Below are 19,173 nucleotides of genomic sequence, written 5' to 3' on the forward strand. Positions count from 1 at the left end.
TTCCCAATTTTTATCATTTTCCGCTTAATTTATTTGCACAAAATATTACAATTCACAACACAATGCGTCATAGAACCACGTGTCATTTCAAATCTGACATAAGGAGATAGCCTTATTTAAAGTACTGTGGAGCGAGAGAGAGCAGTACGCTTAAATTATTCAGCATTCGCTCTATCATATTTGGCTGGATGTAAAAAGAATGAATGAACATAAGCCCGGGTTAGTTGACTCTGGGATAAATTCTTCTGGTGCAATATGTAGTATGAGTTAAAAATTAAAAACGTTAACTCTGAGTTAGTAAGCCCCGGGTTATTTATTTAACTCAAAGTTTTGGCGCAAGTGGGCCTAAATGTTTTATGTTGACGTAAATAGACAGTCACTGTTGTTCGTAAAAAGTGAAAAGAAAAGAACAGAAAGAAAACTAAAATCTGCACCCCTTGGAAATTATTTCTGCCGCCGCCCATAAAAAAGAGTTAAGGGTGTATGTTCGATTTTCATCTCTACGAAATCATCCACAATCTATACGATCGCATAATCAGCTTTATTTTTACCCTCTTCCAAAAAAGAGGTTTTTAATGTGACCGTATTTTTCTGCGACCAGAGAGATTTCGGACAATGTAGTCTCACGCTTACTCCAACATTGTAGTGTTCCGCTGTTTGCGGAAAAACATCTGTTTCGAGTCAACAGTCAACAGTCAACACGGCGAACAAACGCGCAACAAAGTTTCGGCTATCCTTTAAGTTTAAACTGATTCGCTGAATCCGTTATTTGCTAATCTCAAAGTGTAGGCCAACCATGCGAAGTAACGTGATTCACTGGGACGCGAAAGTAATTTTTTTAAATTTATTTATTTAAATAAATAAATTACAAAAAAAATAAATTTTAAATTTAATTTTTTTAAATTAATATAAATAAATTGAAAATTAAAATAAATAAATTGAAAACGACCTTAACACGTTCAGTGCCACCGACTCTCCTGGAGAGTTTACGTAAATTCGATTCAAGTGCCGACGACTCACCTGGTGAGTCCACCGTACAATGTAGGCGGCATCCGAGAAGACATCATGAAAATCGTAGTGGAAACGAACATCAAGGTCATGAAACGTTTTGTTCAAGGGGCTTGACAAAAAAGTTTGAAAAGATCTGATTTCGGTTACAATCCATAAGTTACTTGCGATAAATATATAAATAAATGGTTTATTTTTCTTTTCGATTTTTTATTCGCTAGCTAGTCAATAAAATAATATACTACGCACCTTTTAAAATTATGTGCTATCAATTTCTTCCTTGCGAAGAATTCACTAAACTAACATATAATAATAATAATAATAATAGCTCCCACGCCGGTATCGGTGACGGTGGCCAGTTTCATTGAAACCAGACCAGCTACGCAGGAGTCATTTTATAGTGCCCAAGTGTGTGCGCAGTACACAAGAGCACTCTCTATTCCTTTACTCTCATAACCCAGTGGGACGGAAGACCGACACGACCGGCGAGAGATCAGGCGCAGGACCGACTTTTTAGATGCCCATCCGACGCATGGATCATCTTACTTGTCAGACAATCAGGTGATCAGCCTGCACTGTCCTAACCAAACTTGGAAATAACATTACCTAAACTTTAAATTCTGTTAACAAACTAGAAAATCCTAAGATTTACAGCAACTGGCAATACTAACATCACAAAATCGATTTTGTAGAGCACAAATAATAATAGATCAAAATGACAAAATCCAGTGGTATAATGTGACCACTAACCACTTATAAAATGCCTCGCCTGCCGCAATTTAGTTAATTTAGTCATTTGTCAAACGTAGACTGTGGGCAAAGGCTAGGGCTGACACAATGGAGAAAACTTTTAAATTGGATGTTTATTCCGTTTCAAAACTATCCATTCTATCCATACTTCCATACTAATATTATAAATGCGAAAGTGTGTCTGTCTGTCTGTAACCTCTTCACGCCCAAGTATCTCCATGCCAAATTTCAGTAAAATGTACCGATTTTGCTGAAATTTGGCATGGAGATACTTTGAGTCTCGAAAAAAGACATAAGATACTTTTTATCCCGGAAAAATGTACGCTTCCTATGCGATAAACGAATTTTGGCGCAACAGAGTTGCGAGCGTTATCTACTGTAGAATATATACAATTATACAGTGTGTTTGTGTAAACACCGTTATCCTTGAAACCATCAAATGAAAACGACAAAACTCAAAATGAACAACTTTTTATATGAGAACAATGCTGGGAACTCAAAAAAATCCGTCTTCATACCCATACAAATTGCCGATCCGGGCATCTGTATGGGTATGAAGACGGCATTTTTTTTGAGTTCCCAGCATTATTCTCATAGAAAAAGTTGTTCATTCGTCATTAACGGGCTCATTTGATGGTTTCAAGGATAACGGTGTTTACACAAATACACTGTACACTGTTGAATATAAGCTACTTCTGAACTTCTTTTTATATTTCACCAACTATAATAGTATAACTTGTGTAAAACAGTAAGTAATAGGAATATTACGCAAAGTTCGGAGCAGAAGCGCTACTACATAGGCTACTAGCACATATCAGAATATCGATAAGAACAACTCTAAACGTCAAATAAAACTTTTTGTTACTGTCTATGCTTGATACCTTTAGCGTGAAACATTGCAGTATAATATATTCTATTCCTAATTAGTATCTCGCAGTTAAGTTTCAACTTTATACGTGGGAGAGCCATGCTTCGGCACGAATGGGCCGGCTCGACCGGATAAATACCACGTTCTCACAGAAAACCGGCGTGAAACAGCGCTTGCGCTGTGTTTCGCCGAGTGAGTGAGTTTACCGGAGGCCCAATCCCCTAACTCCTACCCTATTCCCTTCCCTTCCCTTCCCTACCCTCCCCTATTACCCTATTCCCTCTTAAAAGGCCGGCAACGCACTTGCAGCTCTTCTGATGCTGCGAGTGTCCATGGGCGACGGAAGTTGCTTTCCATCAGGTGACCCGTTTGCTCGTTTGCCCCCTTATTTCATAAAAAAAAAACTGCGTTAATAGGCGGGTCCACACCAAGCGAGCCGCCTCGGCCGCGGCCAGCCTCGCGCGGCATGCGCCGTACGCTCGCTTGGTGTGGACGTTGTTCGCCCGAGGCGGGCGCATGCTCACGCTCGGGCGAGCGCGCGCGCATCCGAGCCGAGCGGTGTCGGTTTTTTGAAATGCTCAAAGGCGCCTCAGTCGTTTGCCGCGCGCAGTGTGGACGTCACATGTTTTGGTACCATCGTGTCTTTGTGCTCAACTGAGCGGTTCGGGCTGTTCGAGCGAAGCAACCTCGCTGTGTACGCCCGGCCGCCTCGCTCTCGGCGAGCATGCCTCGGCCGCGGCTGCTCGCTCGCCGCGCGCAGCGGGCCTCGGCCGCGGCGGCTCGCTTGGTGTGGACCCGCCTAATCGCTTTAAATCCAATTCCGATCATAATGATTTTAATAGTCGATCGAATGCGGCTGCTTTAAAACTGAAGTAACTACATATTACTAATACTACAGAATAGATACTAGTACGAATAACTACTATATTACTAATACCTACTATAAATTCTGAAGTGTGTCCGTCTGCTACCTCTTTTAGCTACCTTTTATAGGACATACATACTTAGTATTTTTTCTGTCAGGGAAAAATGTAGAGTTTCCGCGTAAACGAACTTACGATAAGAAGTTACGGGCAACGTGAAATGTCTAGTGCAAATATACATATTTTACTTTTTACACAGACGAGTTAAAATAGTTTTTAACGGCGATATGTATTAATAGACAAAAACGCAGACTGAATTATAATCACAAGAAAGAAATGCAATTGAAAATTCATAAGCTACATCTATTGGTGCGGAACCGAGTCTATCTTTAGTTTAAAATGGGCGGCAAAAAAACTTGAATGGTGCCACGTGGCTTTCTAGAAATGTCTAAAGCCGCCTCCACACGTCGGCGAACGGCAGACTTCATATTATGCATATTGACATGTAGAGGAAGAATGTAGAGACGGCTTAAGGATCAGCTTATATCGTTTTCGGCATCTGAACTGCCCCGGGGTAGGGTGGGCCGACAGTATACGGAAACATCCGAAGTTTAAATTACGAACATAATCTACGTATTATATTAGTACTATGCAATACGTAGTTTATGTTCTTGATTTAAACTTTTTGTATAAATTAAATTAAATTGCACAATTAATCGTGTTTCTCTGTTATATATTATCAGTTAAACCAACAACCTTAAAGTGACCCTAAATGACAACCGAAAAAGGAGCAAATTGAAACCCAATTTTCTGTCGATCGTCAATCAAGTCATGAACCCAGATTCTATTACTTTAATGCAACATCGTATCTGTTATCCAGATTTCAGTCAGTTTCCTACCTCTATCAAACAGCATCCCAGTAAAATGATGCGCAAAGTGTGTGCCGCGGCACACTGATGTACTGTGGCCTGCAGTTGGTGTGCCTCGGAAAAGGTCATCGTACTTGTTCTAGTACTACGTGCCAAAAAAGGGACATCTCAGGACGATCGACGAAGGGATGGGAGCTCAGAGTAAGCCTATACACAATGATTAATTTGTGGTGTACCTACAAATATTTTTATTTTCCTAGATATGCCATGAACGTAACACAAAAAGTTTGCGGAACACTGCCCTATAAGTATTCTCATACAAGTCAAACAAACGGCAAACGACTGACTTTGACTGACCAAACAACGGCAATTATTATAATGATTAATGAGAGTATCATTTTCAGTTTGATACGAAAATAACTTGATCGAAGAAAATAGAAATAACGAAGCTGCATTAATGTTAGATGAAAATATTGGAATTGGGGTACTAAACGTTAATGGCACGGGCCGAGACGGTGCAAAAAGTCGACAAATTGTTTTAAACGTCCAGGTACGATTTGTTAGGAGTTCTAAAAGGATATCAGAATTCAGAACCTTATACAGACGACATAAGAATCAATCTCATACAGCAAAAAAAACCGGCCATGTGCGAGTCGGACTCGCACGCGAAGGGTTCCGTATCATTGAGTATGTACTTTGTGAATATTTTAAAGTCTCAACCACCTCTTGCCGTTATGAATATCGAAATCACGTTTTTCGTTTAGGAGCTTATTAGTAACGAGCTTTTGCCCGCGGCTTCGCTCGCGTTAAGTTAAGAAGCGTATTATTATAATTATACAAACTTTTATCCCCTAATTTAAACCTTGGAGGTAGAATTGATCAAAATCCTTTCTAAGCGGATGCCTACGTCATATCATCTACCTGCATGCCAAATTTCAGCTCGATCGGTCCAGTGGTTTGGGCTGTGCGTTGCATTTTATATTTCTTAAATTACTTGCAAAAATACCAATTAGTGTCTAGCTATAGTGGTTCTTGGCATACAGTTTGGTTACTTATAGCAGTTATAGAAAGACAGCGAAGTTTAACAAACCAAAAGCCACCCATCGGGTACGGAACCCTAAAACAAAACTGTTCGCCGTACGCCTGACCTACAGACTTCGAAAAAAAAAAGGATTACTGGAAACTCCAGACAGTGTTAATTGGTGAACAGCTGTCTAGCGTCTGCGTCTAGAGACCAATATTTATACGACTTAATATGCTATGCCAGCTATACTCAACCGCTCGCCGGGACTTTTTTAGTGGCCTGCGTAAAGCGAAACCGTTTTAACAAAATAATTGCTTTATTTTGTTAAAACGCTTTCGCTTTACGCCGTGAAAGTAATGAAATTTTGACTTTTGAAGATATTTATTAAAACCAAAACCAAGCGTGTTTATTGTCCGTATAAAAAAGGTTGAGTACCACTGGGGCTATGCGTAAAAGGAATATATCTTTTCAGTAGCGTCGTTGATTGGTTAACGTATTAGAGCAAGAGCCAGCAACAGCCAGACTTTCGTCATTTCAAGCTGAAAGTGACCCTTAAGGCCCAGTAGTCCCTAAAATAAGCAGGTCGATGTCTGTCGACGAATACGTACGAATATCGACGTAAAGGACATTAAATTAACAGTCATATCAGCGCGCCTTGTACAGTGGCAGCTACGCACTCGCCGCGTGCCTTGATAATAGGAAATAGGAGAAAAAACCTTTTGTTTTTAGTATTACACAAATCAAATATATCAAATCGTTTAGGTTAGGTTACGACACATATACTACATTTTTTGTTTTTACTGGAAAGTGTGTAATTTAGCTATAAAATATTTAATTATGAAAAACAGCGTTATAACAGTCATCTTTGAGATTTTTTTCTATCGAGCAGAATTTTTCAAAAAATTGTGTACTGATATACTTACCTTTGTTGCGTACAGGAAATTTTCTCAATTTTAAAACGGTAGGTACTTTTTTATACTTAAATAATTACATTTTCTTTACAAAAAACATGATTTAAAAAACTCATTTTACGTAGTTGCAACAACCATAGCGCCAAGAAGTAAGAGCGACCAACAACTATGGAGTTTCGGGTCGCGGTTAATTTAGGCTGTATCCAGTTCTAACGTAACCAATAAATAAAGTACAATTTTTTTATACTATCTTCGGGGCTATTGTAGGAATCTCGTCTTTCACTGCTGAACATTGTTGAAGGTTCTTACCTCATTTGATGGAAAAAAAGCTTTTATAAAATGACGAAAATCTGGCTGTTGCTGGCTCTTGGACCATTGGTGAATAGAATGAGATGTAAAACTGTCGAAGTCCTCAGAAACCGGCCTGCCTAGCATACGCCAACGAGATATCTCACTCTACATGTTTTGTTCTACATGTTTGTCTCTTCATCTCTATTGAACCTAGCATGACAAACATTTTTATAGCGTTTTGTCGAGATAATATCGAGATTTTGACATTATGAGACGAGTAGTTTTTAATTATCTCGAGAGTGACATTACTCGCTGGCGTATGCTAGGCAGGCTGGCAGTAGTTTGCCACTGTAGGCTTAATAAGTTTGTGTATTTTAGTTAGCGTAGAAGCGTGTAGACTCTGAAATTATTTACATTACCAGCATCAGTATTCAGTATAGCAATTTGACATGTTTTCTACTAAGAATAATTAATTCTGTTCTACTAAGAATAAATAAAAATATACCTGATGTCTATCATTATCTATTTTTTTTTAATAAGAACAGAGATCGGATACCTTAAAGTTAATATACCTAGCGGAATAGAGAAACAAAGGCCTGCACAAGAAAGATGCCACTATCAGTAAGACTGCATGGTAAAAAGAGACGCGTGATACATGACAGCAGCACTCTTTTTTTGACGTCCAGTCGGCTCGTGCCGCACGTTAACAATTTAATCTCATAGAAATCATGTTCAATCATGCTTGTGTAAGTGTATACGTACACATAATTTACACACAGATGAAAACCAATTTCGGTTTCGTTTGACAGCTCGAGATTGTTGCTCTATTCCGCTAGGTATATTAACTTTATGTACCTTACACAATGATAAGTCGTCAATCGTTATGGCATAATAATTTTAACTTGAAATTGTTTTTGCTTGGTTACTTTTGAAATATTAGCATCATAATATTACTCTATGGTCATTGGTCATAACTCATAAGTCATAACTCATAATTTTACAGAACCCAAATTCGCAGGTAGTCAAAAATCTTAATAATCGTTTTTTAATAACATTCATCGCATAAAATAATTTGTCACGTCGTAACTTAATGGAGATGTAATAAGTCATCTGCCAGGGACTAAAAATATAGTTTATGCACAATCAAATCATCAAAGTAGCCTGTATCAATTTCGGTATTGAGGTTCCAGGCAAATTCAATCTTTACGCCCAAAACAAAAACGTCTTGGAACGTTTATTACTTTTTGCCTATGCTTTGCTCGTCCTAATAAGACCAAATCTTTTAGAACGAACAATCAGACTGAGAAGTGGTGTCAGTCAATAATGTCAGTCATACGTGGGAGAGCCATGCTTCGGCACGAATGGGCCGGCTCGACCGGAGAAATACCACGTTGTGGTCGAGTGAGTTTACCGGAGGCCCAATCCCCTAACCTCTACCCTACTCCCTTCCCTACCCTCAACTATTCCCTTCCCTTCCCTACCCTCCCCTATTACCCTATTCCCTCTTAAAAGGCCGGCAACGCATCCATCCATGGGCGACGGAAGTTGCTTTCCATCAGGTGACCCGTTTGCTCGTTTGCCCCCTTATTTCATAAAAAAAAAACTTGCATATGCAAGTATGCAAATGCATATAGTCCGATGTCTACTAATTAGTATCTATGTCGCAGTTAAGTTTCAACTGCGTTAATCGCTTCAAATCTAATATCGAATATTCTCGAATTCACACGCTGTTATAAAAATATGTTATCGTGTTACACCATGTTTTATAACGTTATATAACTGCTGTGTGGGAGCATCTTTAGACTAAGACCCTGTTTCACCACTTCCTGATAAGGCTATCCACCAAAAGTACGGAGAATCTGTCAAAGAAGTTGTGAATAGCTATTAGGCACTTTATCAGAAAGTGGTGAAACAGGGCCTCAATCTCTGTCTATCTTATATCTTTAACCGAGCAATTCTTGTATATATATATACAATAATTGCTCGTATATAATATACATACAATTGGAATCTCGGAATCGGCTCCAACGATTTTCATGAAATTAAGTGTATAGGGGGTTTCGGGGGCGATAAATCGATCTAGCTAGGAATCATTTTTAGAAAATGTCATTTTATTCGTGTTTTATCGAAAACCAACCAGTCAAATAGCTAGTATAATATAATAGCAAAAGACTCACCGGTTCAGTTTCACCCTGGTTGTCCTTGCCGAGCCCCTCGCCCTTCGACCAGCCCATCTTCTCCAGCAACTTGAAACCCTTGTTCTCTGATTCTATGCATCTGTAAAGAAGAAACAAACATCAAATTTATTGTAAGGTGGATGATATGAAGCATGAGTGGAATTAAAAGAATGAAATATTAATATAACTAGAGATCGCCCAATGGTCGAAATTTGACCTTAGTTTCAACGACATTAGGACTAAAAATATTGACTTCATCATATTTTTTTCAACTCTTGTCTCTCGGGCTCAGCTGATCTCAGACTGGCCGTGTAAGCATTGTCTAATAGTATCTAAGATTCAATAAAAAAAAACTATAATCCATTTTCAATTTGTCACCTTGTTGTCAACAGACTTCAACCATAAATAAAAGAGTATAATTCGTATGTATAGGCTTGTCACTCAAAAATCTGTTATTTTTCCTAATGCGTGTGTTGTTGTGTGTGTAATGTTTTATTTGTTAAAAAATGTATGATAAAAGCATAATTTCAAAATAATAATAGCTTGATGCACTCCTTCACCATATAAACTATAACTGTGCAAAATTTCATTCACCTACGTTTCCCCATTTTTCGTCAAAAGGGATACAAAGTTTTTGGCTCACGTATTAATATATAGATAAAGGAGAGATTTAAATGTAACCAAATAATCAGAGATACTTGTTTGGTTTAGGACCAGTATTTGCCTATAAGTATAATATTCAGCCGCCTGCGTCTTCTCAGCTGAATGTGTCGAACCGACTTGCTCTCTTCTGGCCTGAGCCCTATCGTTATAGACTTTCTCTTCAATAGCGAGCGGTTGTTGCTATACTAAAAGTAAAGCGAGAGGCTTGATAGCTCCATCTCGTTCACTCAAACTTATGTGTCTATATCAGCCGCCTGCGTCTTTTTAGCAGAATGTGACGAACCAACTTGCTCTCTCCTGGCCTGAGCCCTATCATTGTAGACCTTGTCTTCAATAGCGAGCGGTTGTTGCTATAGTAACAAAGCGAGAGACATGATAGCTAAATCTCTTTCACTCACTACTTACGTATCAATATCAGCAGCCTGCGTCTTCTCGGCTGAAAGTGACGAACCAATTTGCTCTCTCCTGGCCTGAGCCCTATCATTGTAGACCTTATCTTCAATAGCGAGCGGTTTTTGCTATAGTAACAAAGCGAGAGGCATGATAGCTCCATCTCTTTCACTAAAACTTACGTATCAAAATCAGCAGCCTGCGTATTTTCAGCGGAGTGCGACGAACCAACTTGCTCTCTTCTGGCCTGAGCCCTATCATTGTAGACCTTCCCTTCAATAGCGCGCGGTTGTTGCTATAGCCTATAGTAACAAAGCGAGAGGCACGATAGATCAGTCTCTTTCACTAAAACTTACGTGTCTATATCAGCTGCCTGCGTCTTCTCTGCCGAATGCGACAAACCAACTTGCTCTCTCCTGGCCTGAGCCCTTTCATTGTAGGCCTTCTCTTCAATAGCGAGCAGTTGTTGCTATAGTAACAAAGCGAGAGGCATGATAGCTCCATCTCTTTCACTAAAACTTACATATCAAAATCAGCAGCCTGCATCTTTTCAGCGGAGTGCGACGAACCAACTTGCTCACTTCAGGCCTGAGCCCTATCATTGTAGGCCTTCTCTTTAATAGCGAGCGGTTGTTGCTATATAGTAACAAAGCGAGAGGCATGATAGCTCCATCTCTTTCACTCACTACTTACGTATCAATATCAGCAGCCTGCGTCTTCTCGGCTGAATGTGACGAACCAACTTGCTCTCTTCTAGCCTGAGCCCTATCATTGTAGGCCTTCTCTTCAATAGCGAGCGGTTGCGGCGCGTACTTGTTCTTAAGCCTGGCCAACTCCAACTGATGTTGCTTCTGCACGCTACATGTGCGAGTGTATGCTGCTTTCTTTTCTTTTTCTTCGGCTATAAAGGAAGGTAAAAAAAATAATTTTATATAACATTAAAAAAATATCATTCAATATTTTCTTGCATATAGAGGGAAAGAGAAAGAAACCAAGTCAATCTAGCGACATCTAGTGCTTAGTAGACGAAACTTTAAATTCAAAATTTCAAGTTGACAGCTCTAATAAATACTACTGAGTACCTGCAGTCACCTCAGAAACCGGACATAAATCGATTCAGCAATGGGGATTGTCCATTTTTTTTTAATTTTGCTCATTACAAAAACATTTCGAGGAATAAGGTCAGTGATCGTTTTTCTGTATAAAAACGAAAAAAATACCCATTAGTTACTTATATTTTTGAACAAATATGTTTAACCTTTGTTTGACCTTCAATGGCGTTAAATTAGCAATAAATTCGACCAACATTACGTTTCGAACTTTTGGTAAGCTTCTCGTAGTAGCTTTCACATAATGAGAACTTGCATTTGACGAACCAGCCATTGTAAATAACATTGAAAGGAAAAAAACATACTGTAGAGGTCAATTATTGGCCGCCGATGATGACGTCAGAGCGAAACTTTAAAATTTATTGAGAAAAAACTAGCCAATGAATTTCAAAATGATTTAATTTATATTCTTAAAATACCCTATTTTAACGAAAAAAAATATAAAAAGTACATGTGATTTTTTTTGGACAGTGCCCATTGAATTTAAAGTTCAGACACTGTCGCATTCATATTAATCATCATCACTCACTTTCCTGTATGAGTCCCGGCTCACAGTGTCCGCAGGTGTCTGTGCCGGGGTGTATGTGACACAGCAGCTTGGTCTCCCCCAACTGAATCACGCTGCCGTGTACTACCTGTATAACAGAGGTTTACGTATGTAGTTTAAAAAGTTAAAACGTCAGAGTTTTGACATTACAACTTTTTAAATTGTAATTGATGACTGTAGTGTGGTTGGTTGAAAGTCGTATTTCAATCCATACTTCAATACTAATATTATAAGTACGAAAGTGTGTCTATCTGTTACCTCTTCACACCTAAACTGCTGAACCAATTTTGCTGGGAATGGCGATACTTTGCAGTCCCGGGGAAGGACATAGGATACTTTTTATCCCGGAAAAAGGTACCTACGGTTCCCGCGCGATAAACGAATTTTGGCGCAAAGGAGTTGCGGGCGTCATCTAGTAAGTAATAACACACGACTTTTAGACACTTTTCAATCCTATTCGGGTTTTTACAATAGTTTGAAACAATATCACGACTGGGTGCTAATAAATGATCATCATCAGTGTCTGAAATTGCGTTTTAAGAAATTCAAACATAAAAATTATTGTGGCTACAAGTCATGATATATAAAATCACTTAAAACACTTTAAAGTTGAGTAATTTCCTGGTCGTAATATGACCCGACCAAATTATACATATCCACTAACGAATCCGTTTCTCTGATAAAACATAGAAAAGCTCGAAAAAAACTAACCCATCTGAGTTCTGACGCAGTTGGGTATATTTGCTTACCTCCATTGGCTTGCTCATCAGACCACTTTCAGACATCCGGACTCCATTCAGCATTGTACCATTTTTGGAGCCGACGTCTGTCGCAAAGTAACCGCGCCGATCCATGTCGTATCGTATGTCTAAATGGCCCTGAAATTTAAAAAAAACCGCATAAATATAACGACACAATTTTGTGTTGTCTCTCAAATTCTATAATATTTAGTAATTAGTTTCTCATTAACAGCTGCTAGTATCCATGAAATATAATAATTCTTATCCCAGAGTTATCTGAGTCCCAAAAATTCGATTTCTCAGGTATCTAAATATGTGTATTATTGCTTCAGGTCATCTTATTCGTTAAGAAACTAGCCTAAGCCTTGAGCTTGAAAAAAATTTTCAAGCTCTGGGCTTTGCACGAGAGAGTAATTTCATTCTTGATTGGCTAAATGAAAATGTTTTTACTTTGGACTATAAATAATTTGAAAACTTTAATATTGACTGTTGGACAGTTTAATTTTATGTTCATTGCTCATTCTATATTTAAAAACTTACTCTAGAAACATTATGGTCCCTTATAACGAGCGCATGGTGGTCCCCCTCTCTGCCGATGGTGCCTCCATCCTTGGTGATGAGGTACAGGCTGCCAACCTTCAGCTTGGGTAGGTTCGTCTCACGTATTATGATCCGCATGCACGGTGGATGATGTTTTGCGACAGATTCTGAAATAAAATTACACTAATATGAATTACTACTTACAAATAAGGATTTAACAGGAAGAGGTAAATAAGCAGACAGACATACTTTTGCATTTATAATATGTATAACTAAGGTTGGGTTGCACCAACTAACTTTAACTTTAACTATAAAAATCGACGCTATCAAATCGCCATATTTAACCATAACCGTAGAGCTCGACAAGGTTTTAAATGCACATGGCGAAAACTGAAACTAACGCTGTCATCATACAAAAACGCCATTTTTGACAGTTCTCCTTTACCAGCAGCGCCCCCGCCCAAGTTCATTTATAACCTAACCTAACCTAACCTTGTTGGACCAGCTATCATCTGTCAATTTCTCCGGTCAAAGTTAAGGTTAAAGTTAAAGCTAAATTTAGCCTTAACTATAACCATAACTTTAACCACGCCTCTGGTGCAACCCACCCTAAATGACGTCTGCAACTCCGTTGCGCCAAAATTCGTTTATCGCACAGAATTCGTAATATTTTACGTACGAAAAAGTATCAGTACCAGTAAAATAAGTTTCAGCAGTTTAAGCGAGAACGGGTTACAGACAAATACAGTATTGCATTTATATTTAAACTAGCTGTCCCGGCAAACATTGTTTTGCCATCATAGTATTTCTACTTCATCAGTTGATACAAAATCTTACCGCCTCTTTTGTCCCCACACAAAAAATTTATACACCAGATGTTAAGTTGGAAAAACAGTTAATAATATGAAGTAATTCCATTAAAGAAAACAGTTTGATACAAAATCTGACCCCCGCTTTGGTCCCCTTAGAGGGGTGGGGGGGAGGCGATTTTTATACACCAGATGTTGGGTTGGAAGAAGGCAAATATATCTGCGAAAACCATATGCAAATCGGTTCAGTAGTTTTCGTGTTAAAGCAAAAGTCTTATACAAAATCTGACCCCCACTTTCGTCCCTTTAGAGGGGTGGGGAGAATTTTTTTTATACACCAGATGTTAAGTTGGAAGAAGAGAGAAATATGTCTGCGAAAACCGCATTCAAATCGGATCAGTAGTTTTCGTGTGATAGTGGAACAAACATACAGACAGACAGACAGACAAAAAAACTGACCACATTTTTGGCTTCTATAGCGATGTAGTGACACCCTCCGCTTATTATTTTTTGAATATCTTTAATGTACAGAATCTTCATTTCTACAGTTTTATTATACATATATGTATAGATATCGCAGGACCTACTGTAGGCTGCATATAATATAGAGCGTACTTGATGCTGGTCAAGTAACGCGCAAGTCATCTTAACAACACAACAATTACTCAATGTCAGAAGACAGATTGTAATATTAAATATGGAAAAACAAAAAAAAAAAGTAATAATATTAGTATGAATTAACTGACTAGATGTGGCCGCAACTTTATTCATTCACAGAGGAAATTCGTGGCACCAACCCATACCATATCGTGCAATTTATGAGCAGTGTTGGATTGGGGACAGTACTCTAGTGTGAAGGAGTCACAATAGATCCTTATGGGTCACAGTGATTATTTTTTAAAGAAGACAGGTTGTTGTAGCCGGGCTACAACAGCCTGCCTTCTTTAAAAAAAATAAAAAAATGGCCGTAACTTAATATTCTTACTAGGTTTCATTTTTCAAATTTTATATCACTACCTAATTCTATTAAAACAGGCCCAGCTATTATTCAGAACTAATGTAATCAAACAAATAAGTGCTTTTCATAATATTAGTATAGAATCTGAACAATCAAATACATAGTAAACAGTCTTTTAAACAAATTGGAGGTACTCTTGCTCCTCAACTTTACCATCATCACTAGCCGTAGATGTGCTAGCTTCCGATCCAGTGTCAGACATTTCTCCCTCACTTTCGCTGCATTCACCATCTTCTAATTCATTCATCTCTTCTGTTCCCTCTTCTTTCTTCTCTGGTCTATCTTCTTTATTTCCATCATCTTTACTATCTTTATCTTTTGTCTCATCAGATTTCTCTTTAGCGACTTTTCTTCTCTTCTTCTTTGGTTTCCCATCCTGTAATACAACATAGTATATGTTGGTACTTGGAAATTACTCGTTAACATAGTATTTACCTAAGGCATATGCGCCTCGAAGTGAAACCTGAGATAAGCTTTCGGTCAGGTTATCAACGTCACTGGTGGTCGCCGTCTGAAAATGGAAGTTCATATTACAGTTATGGTTTCTTTTACTTCAAAGAATTAAAGTGTAATAAAAATAGTTTATTGTATATTTACTATCAGCTTATGATTAAGACTCTAGGTGTCTCAATAATAATGAAGATTAAGACAGAAGTAATGTAAACTAAAAAAGTGTTGCTGTAATTTTCTGTCATATTGCTCTTGAAACCATATAAAGTTAATATACCTAGTGGAATAGAGAAACAAAGGCCCAAGCAAGAGAGATGTCACTATCAGTAACACTGTGTGGTAAAAAGAGACGGGTGATACATGACAGCAGCACTCTTTTTTTGAGGTCCAGTCGGCACATGCCACATGTTGACAATTTAATCTCATAGAATTCATGTTCAATCATGCTTGTGTAAGTGTATAATACCTACACATATTTTTCAAACAGATGGAAACCAATTTTGGTTCCGTTTGACAGCTCAAGCTATTCCGCTAGGTATATTGACTTTATGGTTCAAACATATTATATCAGAAAAAGACAGCAACATAGATTAATCAATACTGTCTTAATATTTATAAAGCTACAGTTTTACACTTAACCAAAAAAATATTATAACTCTGCAATAGCCAGAACTTTGTTTTATTTATTTCAACCTAACACTAGAAAGCCATAATATACCTTTTTATGTTTCTTTGCTTTTCTTGGAACCACCAATGTGGATGTGTCTTTTGATTTGTCTGGATACGAGTGAAACACAAACTCTTTGCGGTCATTGGAGTAATAGTAGTAGCAGCCCGTGTCTGTGTGGTAGTAAAGTCCGAGATCCTAAAAATACATATAAATTGAATTTTTTTTTCTTTATTTGACGTATGACCTACGAATAATAAAAACTAAGGAAAAGTAACTCAGTCAAAAAACATGCTCCACAATACTTGTCAAAAAAGTGTACCTTAGGTACACATTTCAATACATTTGCAATTTTATAATGACCTTGAGCGGTACTAGGCTGACGTTACATGTAACATGACAGATCAAAAGGAACCTTTAAAACGGTAATAGTATGGGAGTTACGATTCCTTAGTTTTTATTATTCATAGGGTATAACTCCCTTTTTTATTCAAAATTAAAACATAATGAGAGTAATAATTAATCAGATCAGAAATTACAAAAATAGGGCTGTTAAATATTAAATCAAACATATTAACTTTTATAACATTATTAAGTAAAGGTTAAGCAAACAAGTTTACTCACAGGACTGTAATAGTACCCCGTTTTATAATCATAGTACATTCCCGCTGATTCTACATACACCATTCCAGATTCCTCTATTGCACTCTGAGCCGCCTCCTTCACTTGTTCTGCTATACTTTTCTCTGCATTTTCACTTATCGCCCATCCTGGCGATGCAGGCTTTCCATTAGCTTCAGAGTTGGTACTAAGTTTTGGATCCGTGCTATTATTAACATTTTTCACACTTTTATCACTGAAAATATCTGTTTGTGTAGATTTTTCATGACCTTCTACGTCTGTTTTTGAATTATTAGTGCTAATAATTTGTTGTTTGTCAGTTTCCTGTAATGTAAACATAATGCTTGTGTAAGTTGCAGAACGATTCTTAAACTATCTATATGCAATGGAAAAGCTTTAAATTAGCTTACCTTTATGCTATTTTGTTTTAATTTCTTGATTAACTTTATCTTTTGCTTAATATTATGCCTTAATTTTAAAATAAGACTGTAAATCTTTGGCCGAAACTTTAAAGATTTTCGCAGGCTACGTAGACTGAATACTTTTTTACGTGTTGTTTTAATTTGACAAGAATCTTTTAAAATATCCATTTTGTAACTATTTTATATTATTCTGCACTTTATTTAAGTACATACAAAAATATAAATTATAAATAAACTATTTTGAAAGACGAGCAACTTATGTTTTGACAATGACAACAGGGTTGCCAGATGCAATTTTACGATTTCCCCCAAACTGATTTTTTTATTTCCCCAAAATGATACGTTTTCAAACAAAAAAGTCCCCAATTGCTTTGTTACAGAAAAAAAAACCCGAATATAAAATTGAAACTACTTTTATTCGATTTAGTAGTTTCGATCACTCGACAGTTAAACGACACTTTTCGGATTCAACTTTAACTTGGCCCCCTCTATTTTGGCGAAAACTCGTTCTAAGTTTCGCAAATGGTCCTCGAAGTCACGGCCAACAATGATGACGTCATCTAAGTAGACTAAGCAAGCCTCTCCAACTAGGCCTGCCAGTACACACTCCATGAGTCGCTCAAATGTGGCAGGTGCGTTGCACAATCCAAAGGGCATGACGTTAAACTGCCATAAACCTTTACCGGTGGAAAAAGGTGTCTTCTCTTTGTCTTTTGGATGAATTTCCACCTGCCAGTATCCAGATTTCAGGTCCAGGGTCGAGAACCATTTCATACCACTCAAGGTATCCAGAGTGTCGTCGATTCGAGGTAATGGATAACTGTCCTTCTTGGTGACATCATTGAGACGTCTGTATTCCACACAAAATCTTGTGCTGCCATCTTTCTTCTTCACTAGCACACAACAGGTGAGCACCACGGACTTGCAGACGGTTCAATTATCTTATGCCGTCTCATGTCCTCCAAAAGGTCTTCAACTTCTTTCTCCTTTGCGATGGGTATCCGTCTTGCTCGTTGGCGAGTTGGGTTCTCGCTTCCGGTATCTATCCTGTGCTGAACCATCGACGTTCTTCCAAGGTCGCCTTCCTGACTGGAGAAGATATTCGCGTGGCGTTGTAAAAACTTCTTAGCCTTCATGCTCTGCGAATAACTCAGATTACTCTTGCAGTCATCGAGTAGCTCAGTCACTATTCCATAGTTGCTGTTTGCTGAGTCTGAGCCTGTGATCGAACTACACTTTCTCATCCAGACAACTTCCTCGCACTTTCCAATGACGTCACCTTTGTTCAAGCAGATCTCGCGATCACCAAGATTCAAAACTCTGACCACAGCGTTACTGCTTCCACTAACAAGCTAGGGTTCTCGCCGTCATCAGTTTTTGCGCTGATGTCTTGGTAGGTGTGTCTTCGATCAACACGCATCTGTTTGACTTCTTCTTTCCAGCTGGCGGTAGTTTCACCAGTGCCCGAGCTTCCGCACGTCCAGGTATTATGACTTTCTTTACACATTCAACTTTCCCGCAGGCGCCTCCAAGGATGAAAATTTCTTCTTCACCACACTTGAAAACTCCGTCAGCGACATTAATTCTGCAGTTGTGCTTCTTCATGAAATCCAAACCCAAGATGCAATCATCCATAATCTCAGCCACGATAACGTCATGAATGGAATCTCCAAATCCCACTTCTGACACCAGTTGTTACGTGCTAGGGTTCGATGATTTGGAGAGAAAGACCTGGTGACTCTCTTGAAGACTTTATTAACACTGCACTAAACACTAAGCCACAACACTTAGCACTAAGTCCAAGTACTAATCACTAGGTCCAATCACTAAGCACTATTACTGTCCTAGGTCGTAGCCAAGTCGCAGGTTTCACTGGTTCACTCACTATTGATCACTTGTTGTCATTCCGAAATCGCCATGATGATAGCTCGAACGGAACTGAATTCGCCGGGCCTGCCTGCGGCTTTTTATATGGCGAGACGAATTCCAGAAAGTTCCCGATTCACGTAAACAAGTAAACAACCGTGGGAACATTCTAGGAGGCTCGAGCATGTACCACAATAAAACTGCCGTCCGTACGATAAGTGCAGAAGGTTGAATTTTTGGCAAATTTAATTTAGACCTTATGAACTCAGTCATAAGGTCTAAATTAAAACACGTAAACACGCAAACAAATAAACAGTAAACACGTAAACAAACATTGGACCTTTCTAGAAGGTTCGAGTATGTACTTGCGCACCTCATGCCATCTAGTATTGAGTAGGGGATTTATGTTGCCTGTGCTCCCTCGGTAAGCTTCGCTGGTTTGTCGCTATATGGCACCACGTGTCCGTATACCATGTACCGTAGCACTATTATCTGTCCTTATCACGCTTCAGTAGTCGTCCGTATTTTCTATCCTTTTTTTAGTTTAATTTTTTGTATTGAATAATTTGT

The 19,173-nt window shown here is 38.4% G+C and overlaps 1 protein-coding gene across 4 annotated transcripts in view; it reads right to left on the reverse strand.

The window, feature by feature from the left end:
- The window catches only part of LOC121737254 (angiogenic factor with G patch and FHA domains 1), a 40,821-nt gene extending 23,909 nt beyond the window's left edge, over positions 1–16,912 (reverse strand). Inside the window, exons 1-11 of one of the 4 annotated variants that reach the window (XM_042128874.1) lie at positions 16,726–16,912; positions 16,319–16,639; positions 15,746–15,892; positions 15,041–15,088; positions 14,731–14,953; positions 12,751–12,917; positions 12,220–12,348; positions 11,453–11,558; positions 10,594–10,715; positions 9,830–9,915; positions 8,762–8,861 (exon numbers count right to left, since the gene is read on the reverse strand). In XM_042128874.1, coding sequence (XP_041984808.1) covers positions 8,762–8,861; positions 9,830–9,915; positions 10,594–10,715; positions 11,453–11,558; positions 12,220–12,348; positions 12,751–12,917; positions 14,731–14,953; positions 15,041–15,088; positions 15,746–15,892; positions 16,319–16,639; positions 16,726–16,905 — 1,629 coding nt within the window. In that variant the 5' untranslated portion in view covers positions 16,906–16,912. Of the gene's footprint in view, positions 1–8,761; positions 8,862–9,829; positions 9,916–10,507; positions 10,716–11,452; positions 11,559–12,215; positions 12,349–12,750; positions 12,918–14,730; positions 14,954–15,012; positions 15,089–15,745; positions 15,893–16,318; positions 16,640–16,725 lie in introns of all 4 variants that reach the window. The other 3 variants (XM_042128872.1, XM_042128873.1, XM_042128875.1) reach the window with 3 other exon arrangements.
- Between the last annotated feature and the right edge of the window lie 2,261 nt (positions 16,913–19,173).

Source organism: Aricia agestis, chromosome 20 (assembly GCF_905147365.1).
Source record: "Aricia agestis chromosome 20, ilAriAges1.1, whole genome shotgun sequence".
Lineage (NCBI taxonomy): Eukaryota > Metazoa > Arthropoda > Insecta > Lepidoptera > Lycaenidae > Aricia > Aricia agestis.